Source organism: Eubalaena glacialis, chromosome 10, assembly GCF_028564815.1.
Source record: "Eubalaena glacialis isolate mEubGla1 chromosome 10, mEubGla1.1.hap2.+ XY, whole genome shotgun sequence".
Lineage (NCBI taxonomy): Eukaryota > Metazoa > Chordata > Mammalia > Artiodactyla > Balaenidae > Eubalaena > Eubalaena glacialis.
Window position 1 is genome coordinate 116,146,728 of NC_083725.1, and position 23,993 is coordinate 116,170,720.

General features: G+C 61.3%; 3 protein-coding genes across 10 annotated transcripts; all 3 read left to right on the plus strand.

Annotated features, from left to right (window-relative positions):
• Window positions 1-679: 679 nt before the first annotated feature.
• On the plus strand, window positions 680-8,823 carry KLC2 (kinesin light chain 2). Of its 7 annotated transcripts, none has more exons than XM_061202080.1 (16): window positions 680-750; window positions 1,582-1,856; window positions 2,633-2,863; window positions 3,005-3,074; window positions 3,732-3,954; window positions 4,609-4,696; window positions 4,789-4,890; window positions 4,989-5,162; window positions 5,268-5,367; window positions 6,019-6,068; window positions 6,176-6,249; window positions 6,690-6,798; window positions 6,901-7,059; window positions 7,136-7,260; window positions 7,487-7,544; window positions 7,849-8,823. In XM_061202080.1, exons 2-16 carry the CDS (start codon window positions 1,623-1,625, stop codon window positions 7,930-7,932), a joined length of 1,881 nt encoding a protein of 626 aa, XP_061058063.1. In that variant the 5' UTR covers window positions 680-750; window positions 1,582-1,622; the 3' UTR covers window positions 7,933-8,823. The 7 variants fall into 7 exon arrangements, with proteins under 7 accessions (XP_061058063.1, XP_061058060.1, XP_061058065.1 ...); XM_061202077.1 differs by lacking the exon at window positions 680-750 and adding an exon at window positions 794-898; XM_061202082.1 differs by lacking the exon at window positions 680-750 and adding an exon at window positions 794-898 and having other exon boundaries at window positions 3,008-3,074.
• Window positions 8,824-9,545: 722 nt separating this feature from the next.
• Window positions 9,546-16,867, plus strand: RAB1B (RAB1B, member RAS oncogene family). Of its 2 annotated transcripts, none has more exons than XM_061202087.1 (6): window positions 9,546-9,659; window positions 11,320-11,392; window positions 11,685-11,780; window positions 11,894-11,989; window positions 15,173-15,304; window positions 15,397-16,867. In XM_061202087.1, exons 1-6 carry the CDS (start codon window positions 9,646-9,648, stop codon window positions 15,589-15,591), a joined length of 606 nt encoding a protein of 201 aa, XP_061058070.1. In that variant the 5' UTR covers window positions 9,546-9,645; the 3' UTR covers window positions 15,592-16,867. The 2 variants fall into 2 exon arrangements, with proteins under 2 accessions (XP_061058070.1, XP_061058071.1); XM_061202088.1 differs by lacking the exon at window positions 9,546-9,659 and adding an exon at window positions 10,317-10,411.
• A 1,010-nt stretch (window positions 16,868-17,877) lies between these two features.
• On the plus strand, window positions 17,878-23,194 carry CNIH2 (cornichon family AMPA receptor auxiliary protein 2). Its single transcript, XM_061203716.1, has 6 exons — window positions 17,878-17,958; window positions 21,833-21,901; window positions 22,331-22,378; window positions 22,615-22,727; window positions 22,829-22,972; window positions 23,167-23,194. The coding sequence occupies exons 1-6, from the start codon at window positions 17,878-17,880 to the stop codon at window positions 23,192-23,194; spliced, it is 483 nt and encodes a 160-aa protein (XP_061059699.1).
• Window positions 23,195-23,993: the final 799 nt, after the last annotated feature.

Below are 23,993 nucleotides of genomic sequence, written 5' to 3' on the forward strand. Positions count from 1 at the left end.
GTCCTGATCATCCGGCCCACAGAATCTGTAGTGGTGCTCACCCACAGGGTCACGAGTCTGTTTCGGCCGATGCCCAACTGCCTCTTGCCATCCTTTTCTCCCTCACAGCCGGAAGCCTCCGTCCCTTCCTCCCAAGAAGCAGCCCTAAGATGCCGAGAATCCCCTACTGGGTTAAGGACAGCTCCGAAGGATCTGGGTGGGGCATAACCACTCTCTAGAGACAAATGAGCCTGGGGTCAGATCCGCGAGATTGGGAATAATAGCAGTGCCCGCTTTATCCGGTCTTTGCAAGCATTAAATGTGTCATCGCACTTAAGGCATCCAAGCGCCCCGCACACAGTAAGCGCTCAGAAAGTGGCAACTACCTCAATAAATGTCAATAAATGTCAACTGTCTCGTTCTGGACTCTGAGGAGGCCGGGCCTTCTCCCTGGGCCCGTTTCTTCCGCCGCCCTCTCTGGCAGCGGTACAGGGCAAGTTCAGGTGCACATCCTCCCCAGGCTGTCCACACCGCTGCGGCCTCGGGGCGGGTTACAGCGGAGGAATCCGAGGCCGCAGGAGAGTGGGAGGTGGCCGCTATGAACCTAAGCTTCGGGCAAACCCACGCCCGGCGCCTCAATGACCACGCCCCATCCCCGAAGGCCACGCCCCCGGATCCCTTCCCCTTGCCTGGAGTGGGCCCAGCCGGCGTGCTCCTTTAAGGCAGCCAGCGGGCCGAGTAGAGTGTTTAGCCCCCTCCGACGCCGCCAAGGTACGGGCTTCACCTTTAAGGCGGCGCAGCGACTGCTGGGAAGGCCGGCGGGATGGAGGCGGTGGGACCTGCTCACGGCTGCTGGTCCGGGTGAAGCGGGGCGGGAGCCGGAGCCGGAGCGGGAGGCGGGCCCGAGCGGGAGACGCAGGTCCACGCGGGCCGATCGGGCCGGGAGAGGGGGGGCTCTGGGTTGGCCTAGGGCAGGGGTCGTCTTGGGCGCGGCCTGTGAGAGGGCCAGGCCAGCCCGCGGGAAGGGGGTGCAGTCCTGGGTGGCCGGGGGCGGGAGCTCGGCCTTTTCAGGGGAGGGGTCCGCAGGATGTCGTGCTGGCCTATGGGGCGCGGCCTGGGGGGAGGGGGGGACGAAGAACACGAGATCTCAGCTCCTTAGGGGGAGGGTCTCCCCAGGGTCGAGCTGCCCAGGAGGAGGGGCTCTGTGGCTCGGCCTGCCTGTTGGGAAGGGGGCTGCCCGAGGGGGGCTGGGGCCGGATCTCCCAGAGGGGACGGTGTCTCCGCACGGGAGTGAACCCCCCAAGATCCCAGTAGGTCCATCCTCTGGCGCACCCTGCTCTGGCTTAGGGAGTCTCCAGGGAAGCCCCGAGACTGGGTCGCCTAAGCCGGCCTGAGCCAGTGGTCTGGGCCGAATCCGGGTCCAGCCTCGCCGGTCGCACCGCATTGCGTCTCCCGGGCCAAGACGAGCCGGGCGCGCCCCCTGTAGGCCGAGTGCAGGCACGGTGCGGGCTGCTGCCTGGGGGACGGGGCACCCCGGGGACCCAGGCGTCCGGGGACCCTAGGTGTTTACCTAATCCGGGGCGGACGGCGGCGTGGCCCCAGGCCCGGCACCCCCTGCCCGCCCTCTCGCCTTCACAGGCGGCATGGCCATGGCCACGATGGTGCTTCCTCGGGAGGAGAAGCTGAGCCAGGATGAGATCGTGCTGGGCACCAAGGCCGTTATCCAAGGGCTAGAGACCCTGCGCGGGGAGCATCGTGCCCTTCTCGCTCCCCTCGTCGCTCATGAAGCTGGTGAGGCAGAGCCCGGCTCACAGGAGCGCTGTGTCCTCCTGCGCCGCTCCCTGGAGGCCATCGAGCTGGGGCTGGGGGAGGCCCAGGTAGGCTGGTCTGGGGTGCTGAGGAGGGAGGTCATGGGAGGGATGGAGCCTTCCAGAGGAATCCTGGCAATGTAGTAACAGAATCAGAAGGGAAGGAAGAATCTGTCCCCTGGAGCCTCATGGTAGGATCCCAGTAAATATCTGTTGAAGAAATGGATGGGCTCTGGTTTTCCAGACACTGGGGGTTTAGGACACACACCCCCTTCCCTCCCTGGGAGCTGCAGGAGGACAGGGGCTGCCCTGGCCCCTTGGCAGAAGTCAGGATGGAGTCTTTCGGTAGCCCTTCAGTCGTCTATCAGGGTCTTTGGGAAAGCGCTAGCCCTGGGCCAGGGGCAGCGGTATAGTGGCTCTGGCTACAGGGCTTGAGTACAACTCCTAGGAGAGACAGGAAACGAGTGGACGGCTCGGGGAAAGGGCAGCACCCCAGCTAGCGCTCTTCATGATCCAAACAACCCAACAAGGTGGGGACTGGACCATCGATGTGGAGGACTAGCTGGAGGCCCAGGAAATGGGATGGGCTATTTCAGAGTCTAGCACAGCCAGCCTGGGAGCCCAGGGCTCCTGACCACAGAAGGAAGGACTTAGGAATCCCCAAGCCTCCTGGTTTCAGGTCTCAGGCTATGTTGGTCTGTGTGGGGCCCTGGGGCAAAACTCCCTTGATGAGAGGAGAACTTCGGGGCCCTCAGCCCTGCTGCTCCTCCGGGCCTGGCTCTTCTCTGGGGCCCAGGCTGGGGGGTCAGCAGGGCTCTGACCTCCGTTCCGGCTGGCTGCCGCAGGTGATCTTGGCGCTGTCGAGCCACCTGGGGGCTGTAGAGTCGGAGAAGCAGAAGCTGCGGGCTCAGGTACGGCGCCTGGTGCAGGAGAACCAGTGGCTGCGGGAGGAGCTGGCAGGGACGCAGCAGAAGCTGCAGCGCAGCGAGCAGGCCGTGGCCCAGCTCGAGGAGGAGAGGCAGCACCTGCTGTTCATGAGCCAGATCCGCAAGCTGGACGAGGACGCCTCCGCCAGCGTGAGCCCTACCACGGCCGCTGGGCGGGGCGGGGGCGCCTGCGAGCAGGGCGGGGCGGCGCGGGGCAGACGCTGCTCCGACCCCGCCCGCCGACCCCTGCGCCGCCTCCTTCCCTGACGCCCGTCCTGTCTTCCTCCCCAGCAGGAGAAGGGGGACGTCCCCAAAGACTCTCTGGATGACCTGTTCCCCAGTGAGGAGGAGCAGAGCCCAGGTGCGGAGGGGCAGCTGGCTCTGGGGGCGGGAAAGGAAGGCTGTGTGAACTCCTGGTCCTTGGGACCCAGAGGTCACAGAAAACAAGGTCTGAGTGGCTGCCGTGTTCTTTCCTGCCTCGTTTCTGATGATAACATCCGAGCGTTAGAGCTTACAAGGCAGGTTTTACATGTTGCTTCTCTCATCTCCCAAGTTGTGTGAGGAGCAGGCATCACAGTTCAGAGCTTGCGAGTGGGCCGGCCTGGGTGCGAGCCCTGCTCGGCCTCCATTTGCTCTGTGACCACTGGTAGAGTTTCTTTCCTCTCTGAGCCTCCTCTGAGGGTTAAAGGAGGACGCATGCACAGCGCTGAGCCCCGGGCCAGTACTGGCCTTGCTGATCGGGTGGCCTGTGTATCAGAGCCTCTCTTCTGCACGTGAGGAGGCTGAGGCTCGGGGGTTAGGCGACTTGCTCTGGGACACACAGCTTGAAGTACCGGAGTTGGGACTCTACCCACTCTTTTTGTGGGGTGACTAGACCCACTCTACAGATGGGGAAACTGAGAGCGAATGGTGACTTGCCCAGGGCCACGTGTGAGGTCGGTTAAAGGTATGGCTGGCGTGTGCCAGCCCAGCTCACGGGGCACTTGGTACATCTGACCTCCCGCCCTTGGCTTTGCAGCCCCCAGCCCTGGAGGAGGAGATGTGGCTGCCCAGCATGGGGGCTATGAAATCCCAGCACGGCTCCGCACGCTGCACAATCTGGTGATCCAGTACGCCTCTCAGGGCCGCTATGAGGTGGCCGTGCCACTCTGCAAGCAGGCCCTCGAGGACCTGGAGAAGACGTCAGGCCACGACCACCCTGACGTGGCCACCATGCTGAACATCCTGGCGCTGGTCTATCGGTGAGGGCTCCTCCGGCCTCGGTCACCCATGGGAGCATTCTTCCTGAAGGCTCCAGCCCTGGTCACAAATCCTCAGTGCCTGCAGTGGGCCAGGACTCGGGTTCCACCAGGCAGTTGGGTGACAGAGAAAGAAGGATCTTGTCCCTGGAGAGGGCCAAGCCCACAGGGTGCCTGAGCTACAGACATGAATATGCCTCAGTCTAGTGGTGGACAAAGGCTTGGACATAACCAGGGAGGGGACGGCACACGAGGACGCCGGGGGCACACCTTCTCCAGGCACCAAGGCTTGAGGAGGGCCTTTGGTGAAAGTTGAGTTTGCCCAGAGCACAAGAGGGTCGGAGAAGTTCTCCTTGGCAGAAAGGACACCATGAGCAGAGGCCCTGGGGAACAGAGGACAAGGTGCACTGGGCATGGGACAGTGAGGGTGGGATCTGGGGGAGTCTGGCTTGTACCCCAGCACTGCACGCCCTTCCTGCACAAAGCCCCCCCAAGCCAGAGAGCAGGGGCTGACCACGTCTCCCCACGCTCTGGGTCACACCCCATCATGCTCACTCATTAGTAAGTATAGGACGAGTGACCACAGGGATCTTGGGCCACTAGGAGGAGGGCCTTGGGCTGGAGGATAACCCTCATCGTGTTCCCACCTGCCCCCAGGGACCAAAACAAGTACAAGGAGGCTGCCCACCTGCTCAACGATGCCCTGGCCATCCGCGAGAAGACACTGGGCAAGGACCACCCAGCTGTGAGTGAGGCTGGGTGGGAGGTGGGGGCTTCCCCTCCCCCCTGCAGCTCCCAGGTCCCGGGTCATGGAGCCTCCATTCTCCCACCCGCTAGGTGGCTGCGACACTGAACAACCTGGCGGTCCTGTATGGCAAGCGGGGCAAGTACAAGGAGGCTGAGCCCCTCTGCAAGCGGGCACTGGAGATCCGGGAGAAGGTGGGAGCAGGCAGAGCTGGGCAGGCCAGGTGGGGCTGGGCAGACGGGGGACGTAGGCCGGCCCCGAGCCCAGCCACTGGCTCCCGCTCCTGTCCCAGGTTCTGGGCAAGTTTCATCCAGACGTGGCCAAGCAGCTGAGCAACCTGGCCCTGCTGTGCCAGAACCAGGGCAAAGCCGAGGAGGTGGAATACTACTACCGGCGGGCACTGGAGATCTACGCCACGTGCCTTGGGCCTGACGACCCCAACGTGGCCAAGACCAAGAACAACCTGGTGTCCTGGGCTAGAGGGGGGCTGGGGGAAGGGGGAGGGGGAGGGAGGAGAGGAAAAGGCTCAACTCCTTGCATCCTGCTCACTCTCTGGGCCCTGCCCCTCCAGGCCTCCTGCTACCTGAAACAGGGCAAGTACCAGGATGCAGAGACCCTGTACAAGGAGATCCTCACCCGCGCTCACGAGAGGGAGTTCGGCTCTGTCAGCGGTGAGCATGGCTGCCGGGTGCCCCAGCTCACCCGGCACAGGCCCACCCAGCCGTCAGCATCTAGGACGAATACCTCAGCCGGGCAGGCCTCACGCCTAGGGTCTGGCTGGTCCGCAGCCACTTGTGTGCACACGTGAGCACACACACCCAACTCACACAGCCCCCTGGGAGGTTGTACCCGTGCAATGCCCTCCCTTTGCATACCCGTGCCCTCGGCCCAGAGCCTCTTCCCCTTTCTCCACTGGGCAATTCACGCTCACCGTGAAGGCCCAGCCCAGATGTCTCCCACTCTGGGAAGCCACCTTCTGGTCCCTCACGGTCAGTCACTTCCTGCTCTGGGACCCCTCAGCCCGGCCCATCATTCAGGCCTAGCATCGTCTCGCGCCGTGGGCCTGAGGTTTGTGAGGGTGTGCTCCCCCCAACCCCCAGTCACGAGCCCCTCAAGCACAGGCCTGTGCCACAGGCATCTCTGTTCCAGAGGAGCGTCAGTCATGTTTTGGGTCTGTTTCTTGTCCATTCATTCATTCAACAAAGCCCAACCCTGGTCCTTCTTGAGTACCCCTGACTTCCCCCGAGACCCCAGTCATGTGTCCAGCCCAACCAGGAGAGGCCCACGTGAGAGGCTGGTGACAGCCCGGTCTCTCCCTCCAGGGGACAACAAGCCCATCTGGATGCACGCAGAGGAGCGGGAGGAGAGCAAGGTAGCTCTGTGGGGCAGGGCCGGGGCAGGTGCCTGTGGCGGGAGGATGAGGCTGGGGGTGTGTAGAGGGGAGGGCCTTCTCCCACCTTCCGCTTCTCTCTCCCCCAGGATAAGCGCCGGGACAGCACCAGCACCCCCTATGGGGAATATGGCAGCTGGTACAAGGCCTGTAAAGTAGACAGGTGAGGACAGTGGGGCGGGACTGCTGGGCTGGCAGAGCGCCGGGAGGCGGCATCCTGGGCGGGGGCCGGGGCCGGGGCCAGGCTCCACACTCCACGCTGCTCAGCCCCGAATACACACCTCTTCTCCGTCAGCTCGTCTTTCAAGGCCCAGGTCACAGGCCACCTGTCCCAAGAAGGCTTTCTGTCCCAGGACAGCCTGATTATCTTACTCCTGGGTTTCCCAGCTTTTAGTCCTGGTGGCAACATCCCACCTAGGGCCCTCAGGTGATTCCCCAAAACAGGGGAATCCAGGCGGACCTGGCACAGGGCCTGACACACAGGAAAGGCTCGATTTTGGTCGGCTGGATGGTTCCTCAGGGCCAGCGTGGGCTGGGTGTCGGGATGGGCCCTGGCTCCTGGGGAGCAGGGAGTTGGAGACCGTCCCGCTCTCCCGTCCGCAGCCCCACGGTCAATACCACGCTGCGCAGCTTGGGCGCCCTGTACCGGCGCCAGGGCAAGCTAGAAGCCGCGCACACGCTGGAGGACTGCGCCAGCCGCAGCCGCAAGCAGGTAGGGCGACAGGCACCAGGGGTGTGGGCAGGGACCTGTGTGGCCGTGTGTGTGATCCAGGCAGGGCCCGTTGCTCCGCCTGATGCGCCCGCCCTCCCTCAGGGCCTGGACCCTGCAAGCCAGACCAAGGTGGTGGAGCTGCTGAAAGACGGCAGCGGTGGGCGCGGAGACCGCCGTGGCAGCCGAGACGTGCCCGCGGGTGCCGGGGCTCGGTCTGAGTCTGACCTCGAGGAGGGAGGGCCTGCAGCCGAGTGGAGTGGGGTGAGTCTAGGGGCTGGACTGGGCCAGGAGGCTGTGTAGCTGGCATGGTACAGAGACGAACCCGTCCGCCCCACAGGACGGCAGCGGCTCCTTGCGGCGCAGCGGCTCCTTCGGGAAGCTCCGAGATGCCCTGAGGCGCAGCAGTGAGATGCTGGTGAAGAAGCTGCAGGGTGGTGGCCCCCAGGAGCCCCCAAACCCCAGGTGAGCCCTCCACCCTGGTGAGCCTCTCACCCCACAACCTACCAACCCCAGCTGAACTTCAGAGCCAGGGTGAAGTCCCTGTCTCGCTCAAGCTCCACCCACCACCAATCTCCCTCCCCATCAGCCTCCCTCCCCATCAGCCTCCCTCCCCTGCCCCAAGCTGACCCCTTCCCCCATCCTCCCCCAGTTCCACCGTGGGCAAATCCTGACCGCCCTTTCCCCTCAGGATGAAGCGGGCCAGTTCCCTCAACTTCCTCAACAAGAGTGTGGAAGAGCCAGTCCAGGTACGGGTGGGTAGTTGTCGGCACTGGGCAGCTGAGGCCCCGGCCCCAGGCCTGCATGTCCTGTGTACTTGCCGAGCTTCTCAAGCATGTCTGTTCATCCAGCCACACTTCCTGTCTCCATCCCAGGCCTGGCTTCGGGCTGGACCCTGGGGAGACAAATGAGGGAAATTCAGCTCCTGCCTGTGAGCGGCCAGTGGCAGCACAGTAACTGTGGAGGTGGGTGGGAGTGTCAGGCCCCTCGGGGCCAGGGAGGCGCGAACTGGTGGCAGCACGAGGCTGAGCCCCCCTGCCCCTCTGCCCACAGCCTGGAGGCACAGGCCTCTCTGATAGCCGCACCCTCAGCTCCAGCTCCATGGACCTCTCCCGACGAAGCTCCCTTGTGGGCTAATCCTGAAGGGGCAGCCGGTCGCCAGAGCCTCCACCCGGCACCATCCCCACCCCAGCCCTGCGCATGGGCCTGCTGCTTGCCCCTCCTGTCTCTCCCAAGGACCCCTGTCTTTTCTGTTCAATCTCAGGGTATCCTCCTCCCTTGTCATCTCAGCCTGAGCCCTGGAGGCTGGGCCTGCCCACTCCAGCTCTACCCCTTATTTATTCCTTCCAGCAGGGCCCCCTCTTCCCTAGGTTCAGGGCCAGCGGAGGGGCTGGCCGGGGTCTCCAAAGGTAGAGAGAGGCTCAGTGGCACCCCCCTCCGCAGACCCCAAATCCAAGAACACTAAGCACCCGCCGTCCCTTCAGCACCCTGCCCTCCCCCGGCCGTTGCTTCTGTATATAGAGAAATAAGTTATTGGCCGCACTCCTCCCCTCAGTCCTTGGTACTATCCGGCCTCCCCTCACCCCACCCTTCTCTAGTGGTACCGCCCAGGCCTTAATCACCCCCATTCCGCGCGGTGGTATCTCCCAGGCTCCACATCTCAGGGGCGGTGCCTCCCCAAAGGGTTCCCTGGGCATTCTCGCGTTCTTCCCGGCCTCTGAATGGTGCGCCCTGCCCCGTGTCCCAGGACGGAGAGCCCACCCCCTGTCCGTCCTCTCACCGCGGGGCTCTGCCCTGCAGCCCGGTCTTATGCACTGCCCCTACCGCCCGGCCCGCCCAGGCTCGGCCTGACCCCGCCCCGGGCACCGCCCGTAGAGCCATCCTGCCACGCCTCCTCTCACGCCTGCAGCTTCTTGCTAGGGGCAGTGATGGACCCCTGTGGCAGGAGGGGCTGCCCCAGTTGGGAGGTGAGGCGGTCGCTCTATATTTTCAAATGTTGCTGTAGAAATAAAGATGGTTTGACTCTGAGCTGGGCTTGTTTTGGGGCGGAGCCTGAAGGCTCCTAGCGTCTCTACGTCTCTACATTGGGGGTGGGGTCAGGAGAGGCTGCGAGTGAGTGTGTATGTGTGTGTGTGTGTGTGTGTGTGTGTGTGTGTGGCTCGCTCACGTCTGGTCCCGCGCAGCTGCAACCCAGATAGGCTTCTCCTATCCCGGAGTTGTTCGGGAGCCCCACAGATTCAGGATTTTTTTCTAACAACCTTCATCTCTGAGATTCTGGAGACCACGGGCTTTGATCGAGCTTTGCCCCTTACCAAGCTGTTTGACCTTGAGCGAGTTACCGAGTCTCGATTTTTTCATCTATAAAATGTGGGTGACACCTTCTTCCTGGGGTTGCTGCTGGGAGTTAGGAGCGCCAGTACACGAAGAACCCTGGATAAATGAACTTTTACTAACGCTGCGGGGAGTGTAAGGATGAATGCCTCTGTCAGACAGACGTGAAACGTGTCAACGACAGCACTAAATTGAGGATCCAACGCCGGGACGCTGTCGGGCTCCCGAGCGCGGTCCTCCAGCCCAGGTACTTCTAGGGAGCGAACTACAAGCTCCAGAAGGCAACGCGCGGCGATGGTGGGTCCTGGGCTAGGACTACGCCTGCGCAGCGGGGGGCGGGGTGAGTTGCACAATGTAAGGAGACTACAAGTTCCGAGGAGCGACGCGGCGAGGTCCCAGTCCGGAGTATTTGCGCCTGCGCGTCGCGGGCGGGGCCTCTGGGGCGGAGCGGCCACCATCTTGGAACGGGAGGCGGAGCAGAGCCGACTGGGAGCGACCGAGCGGGCCGCCGCTGCCGCCATGAACCCCGAATAGTGAGTGCGCTCCGCCCGCGCCGTCCGGCGCAGCCTCGATCCCGAGTACGGGGCTGTACGCTTACCGGGGTTGTCCGGCCCGGGTCAGGACTGCGCGGCGCCCCCACATCCGGGTCCCTCTTCCGCTGACCTCCCCCCCCTCACATCCGGGTTCTGCCCCTCCCCCGGGGGCCCCAGAACCCCGGCTCGACGCCCCGAGTTCTTGCACCCGGTCCCGGAGACTGTGACCCCGAGGGGCAGCACTTGGATCCCGAGGCACCGGCACTAGCAGGCCTTGTCGGTCAGGTGACCCCGCAGCCCCGGTCTTTCCAGGCCTCAGTTTCCCCACCTGCTGCCTGAGAGTAGCGGTCTGGGTGCTGACGACGGTCCTGGCATTGTGGAGCCCATCCCCAGAGTTTCTGGTCTCGGTCCAGATCCGGGCCCTTTAGGTCGGGTCGTACATTCTGCTCTCCAGTCCTCCCGGAATCCGGTTCCTGGGGGCTGGCCCGCTGGGTAGCTTTTCCGCAGGTTCTCCCCTCCAGGGCTGCCGCTTTGCCCTTTACCTGGATCAAAGTGCCCTGCCGCTCCCAGAGGCTGGTCCCCTCCCGTCCTCCCCTCACCTTTGCGCAAGCCCCCGGCGCCGCCGTCACACCCCTTCCCTTCGCCGTCACCCTGCCGAAGAAGTTTAGATGAATGTGGCATTTGCTTTATCCCTTCCAGTGGGATTCTTTGTTCCTCAAACTTTCCTCACTTCTTGGTCACTCCCCCTACGGGTAGGTGGCCCACATCTCTGCCCCGACTTCTCATCGACAGTTTTCCCTTAGTGTCAGTTATCTTCTTCCTCTTTTGCCACTTCCTTTTTCTCCTCCAGATCCTGGCTTCAGATATCCTTGGGGAAGGGTGAAGCTCTGAGCTGGATTATAAGGGGTAACAGAGAAGGGAACCAACAGGCTTTCACAGAGACTTCGGAGTCTGAAGCTGGTTTCCAGTATTAAAGTTAACAGCTGTGTAACTTAGGGCAAGTCACTTCCCTTCTCTGGCCTCTGGTTTCTTCATTAGTTGGGAATAACCAACACTCACTTCATTGGACTGTTGTGAGGCTTGAATGAGATGATGCATTTGAAGTGCTTAGCACAAGGCCAGGCACAAGTAGGAACTGGATAAGTTTTAACTGCGATTATCATTGCCGCTTGTTGACCGTCTCTTTCTGGAGACTTCATACCAGGTTCTTTACATAGGTATTCAGTTAAGTTCTAGGCTGGGCCCTGGCTTCCACTTCTGGGGCCTCCCCTGCCAAGTCAGGTACGGCACACGGCAGTGTAGGAGGGTTTCCCTAAATAGCCCCTACTGGACCCGAAACCATGGAGTCTATCAGGAATCAGGGTAGGATACCCAACTCTGTCACCTAACTTATGTGATCCTTGGCAAGTCACGTCCCTCTCTGTGGCTCCGTTTCCTTCTCTGTAAAGTGGGAATTCAGATGCACCCCTTTGGGCCAGCTGTGTTATGGGGAGTGGTCAACCCTCCCCATCCCAGGACTTGTGGGAGGATCTTGTGAGTGCTTTAATACTCTAATCCAAGGCACACCTCACAGTGTGGGAGAATGCTATAGTTTTGACTCCAGGATGATGGCGGGTGGGCTCCCTGCCTTCCTTCACACCTTCCCATCCTTTCTCTCCAGTGACTACCTATTTAAGCTGCTTTTGATTGGTGACTCGGGTGTGGGCAAGTCCTGCCTGCTCCTGCGGTTTGCTGTAAGTAAGAAGTTTCCCATACCATCCATCTGGGGTCCTGGCTGGTGGCCGGAGGGAGAGGGGGGCAACCCAGAGAATAGTGGTTGCAAGACCTAGGAGACCAAGGATGAAGTTGCAGGACTTGCCAGCAACATATCTGACTGAACAGGGGCATAGGGCTGGCAAGTTGGGGTGCTGAGAACTGGGGCTCAGCAGTTAGGAGCTCAGCTGGGGCAGGACACTGGAGGGAGGTTTTCCAGATGGGCCTCAGACCTGTTCACTCAGGCCATTTCCCTGGTCCCTGATCTTTCAGGATGACACATACACAGAGAGCTACATCAGCACCATTGGGGTGGACTTCAAGATCCGAACCATTGAGCTGGATGGCAAAACCATCAAACTTCAGATCGTGAGTGTTGCTCCTCGCAGAATCCCTGGTGCAGAGACATCTCCCTTGGGAGGGGAGGGGCCCTGGGCACGGAGCCCAGGGCTGACCTGCCCGTCTCTCCTGCTGTCTTGTAGTGGGACACAGCTGGTCAGGAACGGTTCCGGACCATCACTTCCAGCTACTACCGGGGGGCTCACGGCATCATCGTGGTGTACGACGTCACCGACCAGGTACTCCCGGGCTCACCATCCCCTACTTTGCCTCCTCAGCCTCAGGTCTTTGGCTTTTGCTGCTTTTTACTGTTCCCGTCCTCTCTTTCTCATGCTGCCCGGAAAGGAGACTGTTCTCGGACTCATTTCACAGGGGGGGAAATAGCTGCAGACCTGGGTCCTCCCCAGGCCCCGCTGCAGGGCCTTGGCAGAACCAGCCCTCACCTCCCTGTCAGACTTGCCACCTTACTCTAGACCTTCCAGGCACCTGTGTTTTGTGGGGGGTTCAGTCAGCTGACTGCTTGCCGCGCTGGGCCCGTGGCCTCCTGGGTAAAGACACTGTGGAGAAGCGATTGGAGGGCCTTACGCAAGGACGTGAGGGAGCGCTGCACTCTGGGCCCAGTGTGAGCAGAGTTCTGGGAGGCCTGTGTCTGCTGTGGCAGCGTGAGTCTTGTGTCATCGGCATCAGCGGTGATGTTAACAGCGGGAAACAGTCCTGTCACGCGTTACAGTTCACAGGTTCTGTCACAGCCCTTTGATGCTCGTAATATTCCGAAGAGGTGTGTGTTATATTCCCGTTTTACAGATGAAGAAATGGGTCGGGGTGGTAAGACTTTCTTAGGCCCTGCAGCCAGTTAAGTGGCAGAGACAGAAAGTCCAGGCCTACTGATTCTACCCGCTTTGTTTTTTTTTAAACTTTGTTGCTTCATGGGGGTCAGGCCCTGGGGACATGGAGATACTTGTATCAGCCCCAGGCCAGGAGGAGTCCCCGCTCTGAGGGGCAGCTGGGCTCTTCAGCTCACCAGGGACTCGTGATGCCTCCTAGACAACAAGCTGTGGGTGAACTTTGCTCCACTCAGACGGAGGTCACCAAGGACCTCTAACCGCCAAAACTTGTGACTTCATTTCAGTTTTTGCCATGATTGATCTCTCATGGCTTTTAACTCTGTTCTCTTCCCGCTCTTTGAAAAAGTTACTGTCTCAAGCTCTGCCACCTCCTGCTGCAGCAGATTCTCTTTTCAGTGACTTCTTACTGGTCCGTCGTATCCTGCCCTGCGACAGCCCCAGATTCTGTGCTTCTTGATTGCCCCAAGCCTCCTCCTGACTCTCCCTGCACAATTCTGGCCACCTTGTGGTTTGGCTTCTTGTTTTGTGATTTCTACAACTAAAGAGCTATCACTGTGGATCTCCTCCTGTGTCCTGCATTCTGCTGGCACTTTATGTCTGTGTTAATTCTCGTGTTCATTGTATAACCCAGTGAACTCAGTGGTGGCGTCCCTCTTTTCCAGATGAGGAAACACACTTAGACGTATGTTGAGTTACCTGCCCATGGCTTCACAGTCAGGAAAGACAAAGCCCGTATTTTGAACCCAGGGTTCTTTGCTTCCCAGCACATCCTTTCCTGCCTCTTGACCGCCTTTAGGCCATCTGCAGAGCTCCAGACCATCTGCAGAACTCAGCTTGTCTGATGCTGGTCTCCCCATCTCTTTCTGAACTGGCTTCTGCATCCTCATCTTTATAATAGAGTCCCTGTTGGCCTGACCAGAAAACTCTTCCCTCCCCCATCCTGGCAGTCCCTGGGCCCCTCTGTTCTCCCCCATCATCTCTCCCAGATCCGTTCCCTCGTAATAATAGCAGTGATGAGGATAATGGCAGCTCTTGCTAATTAAGCACTTGTTATGAGACAAGCCTGCATTCATTATCCCATACTCAAAACAGCCCCACCAGGAGGTACTGTTTTATAGAAGTGAGGAGACTGAGGTTCCGAGAAGCCAAGTGACATATCTAGGACCATACAGTAAGTGGCAGAGGTGGGGCTTAACCCAGGCTGGTCTGACTCTAAATCCTGTGCTCTTCCCTGCCTCATTCCCTGGCTCAGGGCACATCTCCTCTTCCCTGGATTATTCCAGCCGTCTCGCAGCTGGTGTCCACCTCCTTGCCAGTCTGCTCTGGCCTCTGCACTCCTGCCGGGACTCGTCCCGGAACGCTGGGGTGCCCCTGCTGCTCCCTTCCGAAGGAAGCCTCTGCTGGCTCCTGCTTGTCTAAGAGTGGGCCAGGCTACGACCCTCCCTGCTTGGGCCTGCTTCCTCTTCCTCTCCTTCCCTGCTCAGAGCCTGTGTCCAGCAGCTTTTAGCTTTTCCCCCTCCCCAAAGACAGCACGCCCCTCCCATCCCATCCCGTGACCCGGTGTATGTCTTCTCCCCTTGCGCCTTTCCCCGTCCCTCCACTGGCACCCACACGGGGGTAGTTCGTCCCTGCAGGTGTAGGTCGGCTGTAATCTCCCCAGGCAGAGATGATCCTGGAGCTGCACCAGCTCCTGCCTTCTGTCCCTGCAGCGCTTGGTCGCCCTGTCTCACCATTGTGTGTGCCCTAGTCTAGTCCTCCATTGTCCCCTGAGTGCTTTAGGGCAGGGCCCAGGCATGATTCCATTATTTGAACCCAGTGCCCAGCACAGGGCCCCGCCTGGGACATGGCAGGAGGTGTACGTTTGAACCCAGTGTGATATCACCAGACCTCTGGCTCCTAAGAAGGGAAAGCGGCTCTAGCTCAAGCATATTCCTAAAAGTTGTGTCCTTTGTCGGCGTGCCAGGCGTGGGGGGCGGGGTGGGGCGCAGCAGGCCGCCGGGAGAGCCAGGCCGAGCGTGGAGGCTGTCGGTGCCAGAAGTAGGACGAATGTCAGGCCCTGTTCCCAGGATACCTGTCTCCCCCGTCGGCCAGGGTCTCCTCTGTGAGGATTCTCCACCTACCACTGGGCTCCAAGGTTTCAAACCTTAAAGGGATTTTAAGGCCACTGTGGGGACTTTGTAATTCTTGCTAACCTGTTATCCTTTGTCTCTGTCTTCCCTCTGGCCTCTCTCCTGATGCCGCTTGCTCCCTCCACGTGGTTAGGCCTTTTCTGTGTCTCGGGGAAACACGAGCAGCTGCAGGAAGCAGAGCCGGCTGGCCCTTGGTCTAAGCTGTTGAGGTGTCGGGGCTGTTGGTCGACAGCCGGGGCTCTGCTGGGCCTGGCTCTTGGGGTCTCAGACAGAGGAGGGCAGGAAGGAGCGCTAAGCCTGGAGGAGCTTCCTCTGGGTCCCTGAGCCCAGGGCGCCTGCCTTTCTCAGGAGCCCAGGACAGCCATCTTCCCCTCAAAACCCCTGTTCTCCAGGCCTGGTGTAGGGGTGGGAGGTGGGAGCAAAGTAACTTTTGATCTGGTCCCTCTAGGAATCCTATGCCAACGTGAAGCAGTGGCTACAGGAGATCGACCGCTATGCCAGCGAGAATGTCAATAAGCTCCTGGTGGGCAACAAGAGCGACCTCACCACCAAGAAGGTGGTGGATAACACCACAGCCAAGGTGAGCAGGCCTGGGCCAGGCCGCCCGGGTGGGCTGGGGCCTGCTGCCCCTCACCTCCTCTCCCCTTCTCTTTCCTCCTCTCCCCTTATCAGGAGTTTGCAGATTCCCTGGGCATCCCCTTCCTGGAGACGAGTGCCAAGAACGCTACCAATGTCGAGCAGGCGTTCATGACCATGGCTGCTGAGATCAAAAAACGGATGGGGCCTGGGGCAGCCTCGGGGGGTGAGCGGCCCAACCTCAAGATTGACAGCACCCCCGTGAAGCAGGCTGGTGGCGGCTGTTGCTAGGAGGGGCTCGTGGGGTGGGACCGGAGGTGGCACCTTCTCCAGATGATGCCCCTGGAGGGGGCAGGAGGTACTTCCCTCTCCCGGGGCATTTGAATCTGTGGCTTTGGGGTGTCCTGGGCTCCCCATCTCCCTCTGGCCTGTCTGCCTGCCGCCCTGAGCCCCGGTTCTGTCAGGGCCCCCAAGGGAGGACACCCAGGACCTTTGGCTGGGGTGAGGGTGCGGGCTTGCTCTGCTGCTGCCTCTGGGTGACTTTAAAAGATACCCCACCGCACACCTTTGGGATGAGGGCTCTCCTCTGTCTGTCTCCCTCCCCCTGCCCCCCGTGTATGCTGCAGTGGGTTTCTCTCCTTACTCTTCTTCCTCCCCTCCCCTGCGCACCCCCCTTCCCCAGGAGCCGAGGGCCTCCCTGGCCTCTACTGCCCCTGGCTGCAGTCAGCACCTGGGGCCAGGAATGGGACCAGGGGATCCAGGGCCCTGGAATGCAGGGCCCTGGGCTGGACCTCAGGACGGGCATGGGGCCACAGGGGCCCAGCAGCCCACTTTCCTCTCCTCCCTGCCTCCGCACCCCGACACACACACTCACAGCTCGAGCCGTCCAGCTGCGGTGGGGTCTGAGCACATCTAGGGCAGGTGGGTGGGCAGCCACGCTGGGCCTGTGTCTTGAGCCCAGAGGGAGCCTGCTCCTGCCACTCCCTGCCCTGCCAGAGCCAGGCCCGTGTGCTGCCCGCCCACCGTGCCCCTTTGTCCCCAAGGCAGGCGGAGGTGGAAGGCCCACCGTGCCAGAGGCTGGGCACCAGCCTTAACCCTCACTCTGCCAGCACCTCCTCCCTTACCCTGAGGCGGCACATCTGGCTTATTCTCCCCCTTCCGTCCCTTGGAGTCTATGAGGGCGGATCCTCATCCCCTGTCGCTACTTCTCTGGGAATGTGGGTGCAACCCAGGGTGGGGGGGGCCTCTCCACTTAACTCCCTCCCACCCAGGATGCTAGCCCCCTGCCTCTGACACAGCTTCTTCCTGCAGAAAAACAAACCTTTGATCTCTACCTGAGAAGCCATGTCCCTTGTGCTGTCTCTTGCCTGTCCCACCTGTGCCCTCCCCTCCAGCTTGTATTTAAGTCCCTGGGCTGCCCCTTGGGGTGCCCTCCCAACTCCCAGGTTCCCCTCTGGTGTCATGTCAGGCATTTTGCAAGGAAAAGCCACTTGGGGAAAGACGGAAAGGACAAAAAATAAATAAATTTCCACTGGCCCTCGGGGGAGCCGAGGGTTTTTGCAAGGAAGTTGTGGTGGCTGAGTGTGGTCTGTGGTGGGAGCTGCCTTTGGGTGGCGGGGAAGGAACTGGAGCCCTGGACTTGGTGGGCTGCACAGGGGTCCTGGCTTGGGCTGTGTGTCCTAGGGTTGCTGTTGAGAGGCCTTGACCCATTTCCTGAAGCCAGGAGAGCTGCCTGCTTGTGCTTCTATGGTCTGTCCCCACGGGCCCAGCACGGTTCCGGCCGGCCGGGAGAGGTTCCGGCCGGCCGGGAGGGCGGCTGGCGGCCGTCAGTGAGCACCTGGTGAGCTGCCGCCGCCGCCGCCGCCAACACCCACACAGGCGGGTCCGGGATGGGGAGTTGGGCCGCAGACCTTGTGCCCCGCTGTGTCTGGCCCGCATCCCCTTCAGCCCCGTGGCTCAGTCCCCTCTCCCGGCTTTTTCTGGGTTCAAGCCAGGTGTCTCTGACCCCTCGGACAGTGACAAGTGCTTTGCACTTAAGACCTCGGTCCGACCTCCGTGGCCGGCGAATGAGGGCAGAGATACGGGCACCCGTCCGAGTGGACCGAGTGTGGCAGTGGTGGTCTCGTTGTGTGACGTTGCGGGGGGGGGTTATGCCAGGGATGTGCGTCCATGCTTACGTGTCCCTGAGGTTGGGGCGGGGGTGGCGCCCGGGCCGCGCTGGCGGAGGGGCGCACAGAGACCCAGCCCCGCCCGCCCGAGGCTGCTCGCACGGCGGCCCCGCCCCCGGCTCCGCCCCGCCGGCTTCGCGGGCTGGAGAGCGAGGGAGCCGCGGGCGAGGGATCGCAGGATGAGCGATTGGGGCCCGGGCAGCCGGCAGCGGACGCGCCCCCCGAGCCCACCGGCCCGCGCCCCACGGCCCCGCGGCCCTGAGCCCGGCCGCGCCGCCCGCGTCCCCCGAGCCCGCGCCCGAGCCCTGCGGGCCATGCCCGGCCGGCCCTAAGCGCGGGCCGGGGGGGCGTCCCCTTGCGCCCGGGCCCCGCGCTGGCGCCCCCCGGGCCGCCGCCCGGCGCGGGGGCCATGGCGTTCACCTTCGCCGCGTTCTGCTACATGCTCACCCTGGTGCTGTGCGCCTCTCTCATCTTCTTTGTCATCTGGCACGTAAGGCCGGGCTGGGGCTGGGGCAGGGGCTGAGGCCGGGCTGGGGCTGGGGCTGGGGCTGGGGCTGGGGTCGGAGTGGGGGCAGGGGGCGCTGGGAGCAGGAGGGGGACGGACGGATGGTCTCAGGGCCCGGAGACACTTGGAGCCTCCTCTCCGCTATCCCCCATCAGTCGGCTTCTGTTCGCCCCATAAACACCCCCCCATCATCGGCTTCCTTCCCGGGGGGGCCCCCACTTTCTCCGCCGACCCCGACTGTCTGTGGGTATGTCAGTCGGTCTCTGACCCCCCTCCCCTGCCCCATGGCAGCCTTGGGGTGTGGGGCGGAATTCTGGGATTCTTGTTCCTTTCCCTCCTATCCCCCCGCCCCCCAACCCCCGCCATCTAGTCGCCCCCGTTTGTCCGTCGGGCAGTTTGTCTGTCTACTCTCCCCACCCCCTTTGTGGGTTTTTCCAGCCAGAGTGATGGAGCCAGTTGCTATGGCAACTGCATCTGTTTACAGGACCCACAGATCGCAGAGCCCATTAACCCTTTCCATTCCCGCCCCCCCACCCCCACTCCCTGACCCAGCAGTGATTGGCTCTAAGCAGCCCCAGAGACCTAACCCCGACCACCAGCTCACCTTGGGTTTCCCTACCCCCTCCTGTTCGGGCTTCCCCCCACTAGGTTTCCTCCCCACTTTCCAGTTTTCCTCCTCTTCCTGCCCCCACTTTCCTCTTTGTCTCCTGTTTCCTTTGGTCTGTCTCTCTCTCCAGCCTTGCCTCACACCTGGTTCTTCAAAACGTCCATTTCTCATCCCTTATCCTGATTGCCTCCCTTTAGAGAGGGTCCCTCTCCCCCACTCTCTGGGGCCTTCTGAGTGGTCCCCTGCCTGTCTCCCTTCTACTCACTACAGAACTATCAATCAGCCTCCAGCTTATTTTTTGGGACCCTTGCCCCCCACCCCCTTTACTGCCCTCTCTTCTCCTATGTCCCCTGAGGTTTCAGCCACCACCCTATCCCCTCCACACGGCCTGTGCATCTTGGCCCTGGCCCGCTCAGCTCAGCATCCTCTGCTTGTACGTCCAGCACACACCTCCCTGATCATCGCGTTATCCCCCGCCAGTCTCTCCATACCCGCTTCCTTCCTCTTCCTCCCCATTGCCTCACCTGCTTCTTTCTTGGTCTTCCCACTTCATCACTCCTTTCTTTTCCTGGGACCTGCTGCCTGCCTGCTCCGTGGTCCTCCCTGGCCCTTGATCAGTCTCCCTTCATCATCCCCTGCTGTCCCCTTGCTGTCTCTCTCTTTTACATCAGGATTCCATGGACTCTGACTGCGCCCCTTCTGTGTGAGGAGTGAGCCCCCATAGACACCTTCAGACACACACACCCCATCTGCAGCCCTCTCTCTCTCTCTTCGGGTCTCTCAGTTGCTTTTTCTTTTCTCTGCTCCCTTCTCTGTTTCTCTTTCCCTTCCTCCATCTCCCCTAGGTCCATCTTGGTCTCTCTGAGCCTCCTATCTCATCCCAGGGCCTTGGACAATCCTGTGGGGTGGTGGCAGGAGGGCTGGAGTCCTGAGGACTGGAAGGAATTGAGAGTCACGGGCTGGGCACACAGAGGTAACCAGCTCCTGGGAGGAAGGCTCCTGGAATTCAAGAAGCCCCTTTTTGGGCCCCTCCCCACCCAGAGGCCTCCAACAGCCTCTATGGGGGTCCCTGTCCTCAGGGGATCCTCAGAGCAGACCTCCATCCAACACACCTGTGTCGATGCTCCTGAGAACCAGGCTCTGGGCGGCTTTGGGAGAGACAAGGATGAATAAGACTCAGGCTTCGCCCTTCTGGGGCTCCCAGGCTGGGAGAGAGGGCCCAAGTGCTCTCAAAAAATACTCATTGAGCACCGACTACGTGTCAGGCACTGTGTTCGCTCAGCTGTTTAGCTGGGCGATCATAGCAAGTCTCTTGTCCTGAGTCTGTTTCCTCATCGGTAAAGTGGGCTTGTTGTACATACAGCAGAGTGTATATAAGCCCAGAGCAAGGCTTGCCAAGGGGTGCGCGGGTGGGGAGAGGAGGTGTGGTCCTCAATCCAAATTGGTAAGAACTAGAACCTTCCAGGGCAGGACCCCAGATCCCACCACAGACCCCGAGCCTAGGCCCCACTGGTCGCTAGGCAACCCTGGTGGGGAGTGACGCGTGTCTGCTGTCACCGTGGGGGATTGTTTGTTCCAGGGGGCTGAGTCAGCGCCAGGCAGCCTGGGGGGTGGGAGGTGCAACACTCGCCGCCTGCTGGTGGTGCCAGCTCTGGGGCAGACAGACGGCACCCTTCCGCTCCCTGCTGGACCCTGTTGCTGTGCCTGACAGGCAGGCGGCTGCCCAGAGTCAATGGGGAGTTGGTGGGGCTGCTCCAGATGGCCCCAGCTCCCTCCAGGAAGCCCGTGTTCTCTCCCTTCGAGCCTTAAGGGGTCCGGGATGCTTGGGGGTGGTGGGCCCGCTGCCTCATCCTTGGGCTGGTGCTCAGGGGAGGGGACTCCTGAAGGCTCCTCTGCCAGCCTTCCGCCCATGCCAGCTCCCCTCAGGTCTGTCCCATCATCCTCTCAAACACCTGCTCCCCCCAAGAGTTCTCCATCCCAGTGAGGACAGTGCCATCCACCAGATGCCCCAACACCCAAAGTCACCTTGGGCCCCTTTGCCTCCACTTCACTGCCATTCAAGCCCTCTGGAGTCTGGCTTCTAAATAGCTCTGGAATCCATCCCCACCTCTCCATCCCCACTGTCCCTCTCTTCACTCAGATCACCACACCTCCCCCCACCCCCACCCCAAGCCCCAGCCGCAACACTCCAATATTCCCCTGACTGGTCTAGCCTGAGTGTAGTAAAGTGGTTCAAATTTTAACTCTGGAATCTAACGGGTTTAGAAACCTGGCTTGCCACTAACAAGCTATGTGGCCTTGGACAAGTCATTTAATCTATCTCAGTTTCCTCATCTGCAAAACGGAAGTGATAATACCAGCACCTACGTCATCAGGTTGTTGCAAGCATCAAATGAGTTAATAAACATAAAGCCTGTTGGCATGGAGGAAGCATCATGTATGTCTTGGCTGGGACCGTTAGCCAGTTTGTACTTCCTGCTCGGTCAACCCTAAAACATCAACCTAACCACCCCGCTTTGCTGCTTTATACCCCTCGATGGCTCCCCTTTACTTCTGTGTTGAAGTCCAAACATCTGGTCCGGCCTCACAAGGCACCCATGTCTGGCGCTGCTGACCTCTCCAGCCCACCTTTCACCATTCCCGTCTTTCTTCCCGCTTGCCTCACGCTTTCACTTTAGCCATATAGAACCTGCAGCTTCCTGAATGTTCCTTATTCTTTCAACCCTCTGCCTTTGTACCTGCTGTTCCTGCTGTTCAGACTGCCTTTCCCGCATTTGTTCACCAGACAAACGCCTACTCAAGAGTCCAGCCTGAACTCCCCATCCCCACTCCACGCTGGATCCGGCACCCACCCCAGGTTCTTCCTGCACTCCACAGCCCTGATCACCCTGGATGTAGTTCACAGTTTTTCTCCCAAGTCTGGGGTTCCTCCCGGGCAGGGGCGGTGTCCCAGGCTTCTGGGACCCAAGTGTTCAGCACAGGGCCCAGCGGAGAAGACATTATCTCTTGGGATGTTTTGGATGGAGGTGTAGTGGACATGTCCTGAACTGGGCATCAGCACACTAGAGTTCCATTCCGAATTGTTGTGTGACCTTGGGCCAGGCCCCACCCCTCTCTGGGCCTCAGTTTCTCCACCTTTGCAGCACGTCCCATCTGGTCCGATCCCCATGTGTGAATCTTATGCCACAGAAGAATGCGTGGGGGGCCATAAGCTGCTGCCCCAACCCTGACGGGCACACGCCCCTCCCCCAGATCATAGCCTTTGACGAGCTGCGGACCGACTTCAAGAACCCCATCGACCAGGGGAACCCAGCGCGGGCAGTAAGTGATACATGTGCTGTGCCGAGGTGTGTCCGTCCGTCTGTCTTGCCATATGTCGCGGGTGGAGGACGGCGGGGGGACAGGAAGACGGAGGTAGAGGGGACGGTGGCCGTGCCCCTTCCTCTGCTTTGTCCCCGCCCCCAGCAAACACCTGGCTCGGGCTCAGGGCTCGGGTTCCTCCTGGCGGGGCAGCCGTTGCCAGGCTCTGGGCCGTTGCCATGGAGACGCGGGTGAAGATCCCTCCATGGTGACGGTCGCTATGGGGACGGCGCGGCTGCTTTCCTGCCGCGCCGCCGGAAACGCCGCAGAGCCTGCTCTGGCGCCCCCTGGCGGCCACGTGCAGGGAGTGGGGGGCGAGGGAGGGTGGCGGGGCGCCCCCAGTGCCCGCTCCTTCACCTCCACCATTGCGGTCTTTTCCTCTCCCTACAGCGCGAGCGTTTAAAAAACATCGAACGCATCTGCTGCCTCCTGAGGAAGGTCAGTGTCAGGGCTAGGGGCAGGAGGCTCCTAGCCGAGCTCAGCGCCACTGTAACCCAGAGCCGGGCCTTCCCCCTCTGCGGCCTGTTTGATCTGCTCTGCCACGTGGGAGGGAGTGGGAGGCTAGAAGCCCTTTCAGTCCCCAGAGGTGATGGTGGGTGGGCACCTCCCAAGTGCCCTTGAAGCTTGGATCTGTCCTAGCACCTGGCCACTGACCTCTCACCCTCACTCCCCAGCTGGTGGTCCCAGAATACTCCATCCACGGCCTCTTCTGTCTGATGTTTCTGTGTGCAGCAGAGTGGGTGACCCTGGGCCTCAACATCCCCCTCCTCTTCTACCACCTCTGGAGGTGAGGGTAGCAGCTGCCTTCGGGAGGGTGAGATGGGAGAGCGGGGCAGGATGTGGGTGGGAGCCTTGAGGGTGGGCACTCAGGCCCCTCCCTCCCCCCAGGTACTTCCACCGTCCTGCGGATGGCTCTGAGGTCATGTATGACGCAGTCTCCATCATGAATGCTGACATCCTCAACTACTGCCAGAAGGAGTCCTGGTGCAAACTCGCCTTCTACCTGCTCTCCTTCTTCTATTACCTGTACAGGTGAGGTCCTGCCCATGGCGGTCATAAGTCAGGGAAGGGATGCTCCAGGCACCATCCCTGCAATCCCAGGAATGGCTGGGCCCCAAGTTCCTGCCCTTTGCCCTTGATGACTGAGGGCAACCTAGGGCGCGACAGGGTGGGTGGCCAGTAGCGGGCATACTCGCGACTTGGCTCACTGCCTTGTCTTCCCACAGTATGGTTTATACGTTGGTGAGTTTCTAAGGGGGAAGCCGGCCAGGGAGCGAGCCCAGAACGGACCGGACGCCTGTGCACCCCCAGCCCTGCCCCTGGGCCGCAGAGGCCTCAGCCCCGGGGAGGGAGGGGGCACTGGTGCCCCCAGCCTCCTCTCCCCCCCACCCAAACTGCTGCTGCGGGGACTTCCCGCCTTCAGAGCCCCCTCCCCTTGGACTAGGGCTGGGCAGAGCTCTAAATAGGGGCAGGAGCTCCTCTGCCAGCCTGTGGGCATGGCAGTCAGTCCTGGAAGGGGCGGGACCTCCGGCCTTGTCCACTTCAGAGGGCATTTAGGCCCTGCCACGGGGCAGGACTTGACCCTGGAAGTTCTGGGCCGCCCCCTCCACCCCCCGCCCCACCCTGGGGCTCCCCCTGCAGGTGGGGCGGTACCCACACCGGGAATGAGCAGGCTCAGCAGGGGGGCAGCCCCACCCCTAGTCTGCCCTCCCCCCTCCCCCAGGCTTTCTCTCCAGACCCCTCCCTGTCCCCCCTTGCCCCAACCCCAGCCACCCTGTCTCTTGGACCTATTTTCTATGTTGCCTGGAGGAGTCCGGCACCCCCTCCCCGGCCATTTGTGACAAAATATGAATAAACTACTGCAAACACGTGGGCCCCAGTTCTGCTCCTAAAAGGCTTAAAGAGGAGAGGGGGGGAAAGGGACTGCAGAGCAGGCAGTCCTGAGCTAAATCCTTAGCACAGCTGGCCTCACGCCACTAGCCTACAGACCCCGCTAGGGACATCCTCAGATGGATCAGAGGCCTTGGAGGTCTCCTTAGCAGCTGCCCACTTC

Excerpts from the sequence above, each read along its gene's own strand:
- KLC2 (XM_061202080.1), top strand. The coding sequence starts at position 1,623 with ATGGCCATGGCCACGATGGTGCTTCCTCGGGAGGAGAAGCTGAGCCAG. Across the intron at positions 4,697-4,788 it reads TGGGCAAGGACCACCCAGCT|GTGGCTGCGACACTGAACAA; the intron begins GTGAGTGAGGCT and ends CCCACCCGCTAG. Across the intron at positions 7,060-7,135 it reads CTGCAGCCGAGTGGAGTGGG|GACGGCAGCGGCTCCTTGCG; the intron begins GTGAGTCTAGGG and ends TCCGCCCCACAG.
- RAB1B (XM_061202088.1), top strand. The coding sequence starts at position 10,332 with ATGTGGCATTTGCTTTATCCCTTCCAGTGGGATTCTTTGTTCCTCAAA. Across the intron at positions 11,990-15,172 it reads TGTACGACGTCACCGACCAG|GAATCCTATGCCAACGTGAA; the intron begins GTACTCCCGGGC and ends TGGTCCCTCTAG. Across the intron at positions 15,305-15,396 it reads TGGATAACACCACAGCCAAG|GAGTTTGCAGATTCCCTGGG; the intron begins GTGAGCAGGCCT and ends TCCCCTTATCAG.
- CNIH2 (XM_061203716.1), top strand. The coding sequence starts at position 17,878 with ATGGCGTTCACCTTCGCCGCGTTCTGCTACATGCTCACCCTGGTGCTG. Across the intron at positions 22,728-22,828 it reads CTCTTCTACCACCTCTGGAG|GTACTTCCACCGTCCTGCGG; the intron begins GTGAGGGTAGCA and ends CCCTCCCCCCAG. Across the intron at positions 22,973-23,166 it reads TTCTTCTATTACCTGTACAG|TATGGTTTATACGTTGGTGA; the intron begins GTGAGGTCCTGC and ends GTCTTCCCACAG.